This window comes from Vanellus vanellus (assembly GCF_965231255.1).
Source record: "Vanellus vanellus genome assembly, chromosome: 1".
NCBI lineage: Eukaryota > Metazoa > Chordata > Aves > Charadriiformes > Charadriidae > Vanellus > Vanellus vanellus.
In genome coordinates, this window is record NC_138905.1 from 169,846,534 (window position 1) to 169,851,204 (window position 4,671).

The 4,671-nt window shown below is 37.4% G+C and overlaps 1 protein-coding gene across 1 annotated transcript; it reads left to right on the top strand.

Moving 5' to 3' along the window:
- Nucleotides 1-207: 207 nt before the first annotated feature.
- On the top strand, nt 208-2,730 carry SLITRK6 (SLIT and NTRK like family member 6; the record flags this gene model as incomplete). The annotated part of the gene is made up of 1 exon (XM_082496470.1): nt 208-2,730. One exon carries the CDS (start codon nt 208-210, stop codon nt 2,728-2,730), a length of 2,523 nt encoding a protein of 840 aa, XP_082352596.1.
- Nucleotides 2,731-4,671: the final 1,941 nt, after the last annotated feature.

A 4,671-nucleotide genomic window follows, 5' to 3' on the forward strand; every position in this document is an offset into this window, starting at 1 on the left:
AATCATTTAAATTTTTTACACCATATAATGTTATTTGAAAGGTGAGGCAGCTGATGATAGGTACTAGGAATGGCTATTGCTCTCCCCTGCTCCGGGGAAAAAAAAAAAAAACAAAAAACAAAAAACAACTGTGAAATCATGACTCTATTACTATTAGTTTTTCCTTTTTTTCTTTTTTTTTTTTTTTTATAGAGTCTACTGGGCAAGATGACACTCTGGATTTTTATTCTATATTCCGTTGTGGTTGCATCTGATCCTTTCCAGTCACAACCTTCTTTTTCTTCAGCTAGAGGATCTTGTCAGAGTTTGTGTTCCTGTGAAGAAAAGGATGATACCATGATTATAAACTGCGAAGAAAGAGGCATCAAGATGGTATCAGAAATAAATGTCCCACCATCACGGCCTTTCCATCTTAATCTGTTAAACAATGGTCTGACTATGTTACACGTGAATGATTTTGCTGGTCTTGTTAATGCTATCTCTCTACATCTTGGATTTAATAATATTGCCGATATTGAGCCTGGGGCTTTCAATGGTCTCAGCCTTCTTAAACAACTTCATATCAATCACAATTCTTTAGAAACACTTAAAGAAGATACGTTTAATGGATTGGAAAATTTGGAGTTTCTTCAAGCAGACAACAATTTCATCACAGTGATTGAAGCAAGTGCCTTCAGCAAGCTCAACAGGCTTAAAGTGCTTATTTTGAATGATAATGCCATCGAGTATCTTCCTCCAAACGTATTTCGGTTTGTGCCATTGACCCATTTAGATCTTCGTGGAAACCAGTTACAGACACTGCCCTATGTTGGGTTTTTGGAACACATTGGTAGAATACTAGACCTTCAGTTGGAAGATAATAAATGGGCCTGTAACTGTGATTTGCTGCAGCTGAAGATATGGCTAGAAAACATGCCTCCTCAGTCAATAATAGGTGACGTTGTATGCAATAGTCCTCCAGTTATCAAAGGCAGCATATTGAGCCGGTTGAAAAAAGAATCACTTTGTCCCACTCATCCTGTCAATGAACTTGAAGATCCTTCAGGGTCACTGCCCTTGGTTGTAACCACCTCTATCAGTGATAGTCACTTGTCAACTAAGGTGATTCCTATCCTGAAAGCTCCTACTAAAGAACCAAGTTTAATGCTTCATACTTCAAAGCCTACTTCTCATTTTCCGGGAATCAATTGTCCTGTCCCCTGTCACTGCACCAGCCATATGCTCTCAGGAGTTCTCATGCACTGCCAGGAGCGAAATATTGAAAGCTTGTCTGACTTAGGACCACCTCCTCCAAATCCTAAAAAGCTTATTCTAGCTGGAAATATTATTCAGACATTACTAAAATCAGATCTTGTGGACTATGCCAGCCTGGAAATGCTTCATCTGGGGAACAATCGCATTGAAATGCTTGAGGAAGGATCCTTTTTGAATCTGACTAAGCTGCAGAAATTATATCTCAATGGCAATCATCTTACAAAACTAAGTCAGAATCTCTTCCTTGGCCTTCAGCACCTTGAATACTTGTACCTTGAATATAATGCCATCAAACAAGTTTTGCCAGGGACATTTAGTGCAATGCCAAAACTTAAGGTCCTCTACTTAAATAACAACCTTCTACAGACTTTGCCACCCCATATCTTTTCAGGTGTTCCACTCGCCAGATTAAATCTGAAAACAAACCAATTTGCTCATTTGCCTGTAAGCAATGTCTTGGATGAATTGGATATGCTGGTACAAATTGAACTTGAAGACAACCCCTGGGACTGTACCTGTGATTCAGTTGGGCTACAAAAATGGATACAAAAACTGAGTAAGAACACAATGATGGGCGATATTTTTTGTAAATCTCCAGGACACCTAGCAAAAAAAGAACTGAAGTCCCTGAACAGTGAAGTCTTGTGTCCAGGCTTAATAAACAGCCCTGTCCTACCAACTCATGCCAGTTTTGTAGTTGTGACAACTTCTTCTACTACTACCAACACTGCAGACACCATCCTGCGGTCTCTCACAGATGCCGTCCCACTTTCTGTTCTAATACTAGGACTTCTAATTGTGTTTATAACTATTGTGTTTTGTGCAGCAGGAATAGTTGTTCTTGTTCTGCATCGGCGACGAAGATGCAAAAAGAAACAAGCAGATGAACAAATGAGGGATAGCAGCCCTGTTCACCTTCAGTACAGCATGTATGGGCATAAGACAACACACCACACAACGGAGCGCCCAGCTGCAACTCTCTATGAGCAACGTATGGTTACTCCCATGGTTCAGGTCTACCGCAGCCCATCCTTCAGCCCCAAGCATACTGAGCAACAGGAGGAGGCAAGCGAGAAAGAAGCTAATGATTCCAAACATCTCCGCCGAAGTCTCCTGGAAAGAGAGAACAGTTCACCTCTTACAGGTTCAAATGTGAAATATAAGGCTACAGATCAATCTGCTGAATTTCTGTCTTTTCAGGATGCCAGCTGCTTGTATAGAAACTTTCTTGAAAAAGAGAGAGAACTGCAGCAACTAGGAATCACGGAGTACCTGAGAAAAAATATTGTCCAGCTCCAGCCTGACATGGAAGTTCATTATCCTGGAACACATGAGGAGCTAAAGCTAATGGAGACACTCATGTACTCCAGGCCAAGAAAGGTTTTTCTAGAACAAACTAAAAATGAGTATTTTGAACTCAAAGCTAATTTACATGCTGAGCCTGACTACCTGGAAGTCCTGGAGCAGCAAACATGAAGTGATAATATGCTGGGCTGGGGCCGAATTTCTGTAATCCTATTTTAAGTTGGAACCATTGTAAATAAAAGTGCCTTATAATTACATGTCAACAGTCAGAACTTAAGCACAGCAGTAATCCTAGCAAAAAAAACCTCAGGGATCACTGTGGGAAGCCATGAGGTTGTGTGCAGGCAATATGTCTCACCCCAAGTTAAACATGAACTTTGTGTGATTGAACTGTGGGAGGAAGATTGCTTGTTGCAATATTACTCAGCATTTTAAAAAGGTGTGTATGGCACTCTCCATTCTGTACCCAACCTATGGAAAATATTTGTTACCTTTACTCTTTCATTTGTTCCTCAGTTTAATTAGGTTCCTTTTTAAAAAAAACATCTGTGTTTGTAGTTATAAGGTTAGAGTCTATTTGTTAGGTTAGTACATGCACTGCATACATGACCATTGTCTACAACCACACCTAATATACCCTTATAATAAATATGAAAGGAGTTGAAATTTTGTCATACTAAATGTCAGTTAAAAAAAAAAAAAAAAGATTTTTTTTTTTGTGTATGCACCCGAAGCCTGCCAATATTGAAGTATTTTACACAGAACTTCATCCTGTGCATTCTGTATCAGTATCTGGAAGGAAAAACATGTAACTATGTTTACCCAAAATCTTCAATAATAAGAAGAAAGCAAGACTTTTGCTACTTTCCCTGATAGCTTTACCTAAGTTTGGACAATCTTTTCTTGAGCTGCTGCTATAAAATATTGTGCATCACTGGTGTTTCAACTCATAATCCTGGGCAATTTGAAAAGCTACTGAGAATCGCTGTAAATATGTTACTGTGTTTAATAAGTTTGGGTTTTTTATATATATATATATATATAAAAATAACTTCTGTGCTGGCTTTAAATATTCTTGGAGGAAATGAGTTTGCTGTGACTAGGAACTTCCAAGTGCAAATACAGGTCCTTTTCCACCCAGTTCATAAGCAACTCCCAGACAGAATAACTGCAACAAATCACACACATGAGGAACAATAATAGTATTTAGTTGTTTGTACAAAAATATGTTATATTTTCTGAGATTAGAAGAAATCAAAGTGTTGTGGGAAAATAGGTAAAAACAAAAGTAGAATACTGCAGGTTTATTTTTGCAATGAATTCTAGCTAGATTTATATTTACTATTTATTCTGTATAATTTTGTATTTTTTTTCAACTCACAAGAAAAGAAAAAAGCTTATTCCTGGCTGCCTTTCAAACAAATCACGGAACAGCTCTCTATTAATGAAAAAGAAATAAAGAGGTTTTTAAATGTCTTTTTCTTAAAGGTCACTTTTTAAAGAAGGCAGCAATTTCTGCATGCACAACTTTAGAACTGTTTGGGAATTAAACACAACATTTCTCACTCTTGTCATGTGGACAGAAGCATCTTCTTCAGAGTGCAGTAAGGCTATTCAATTTCTGTGCATGGCTGATGGTGCCAAAACACAAATTCTGACCTGCATTTATCTTCCTCTAAGCAAATCTTTTGTAAACTAACTATGCATGACTTTTTTTTTTTCTGATTTCTATTTGTATAGCAAAAGATCAGCTTAATTACTACATGTCTACGTATGTATGCTAAACCTAGCATTGAAGTCTTGATAAATTCAGAGTAAAAAGTTATATTCTTTAGTTCAGTTTACTGTTGATGTCTTACCTATTTGTATATACAAATGTGAGTTCTTCATATTCTTTGTACATAAGATTCTGACAGAAAATTTTCATACACTACATACAAAAGTCAGATTCTCAGTTCTTTCAAATTTGCATAGAGATAATGACTTTGAAGGTGCTATCCTAATTTCTGTAATTTGAGGATCTGACCACAAGTTGTCTCTTAACAAATCAACTTCCTTATTAATATTTGTGAGGTGTCATCACTTTGCTATGGAAGTCAAACTTGTTGGCTA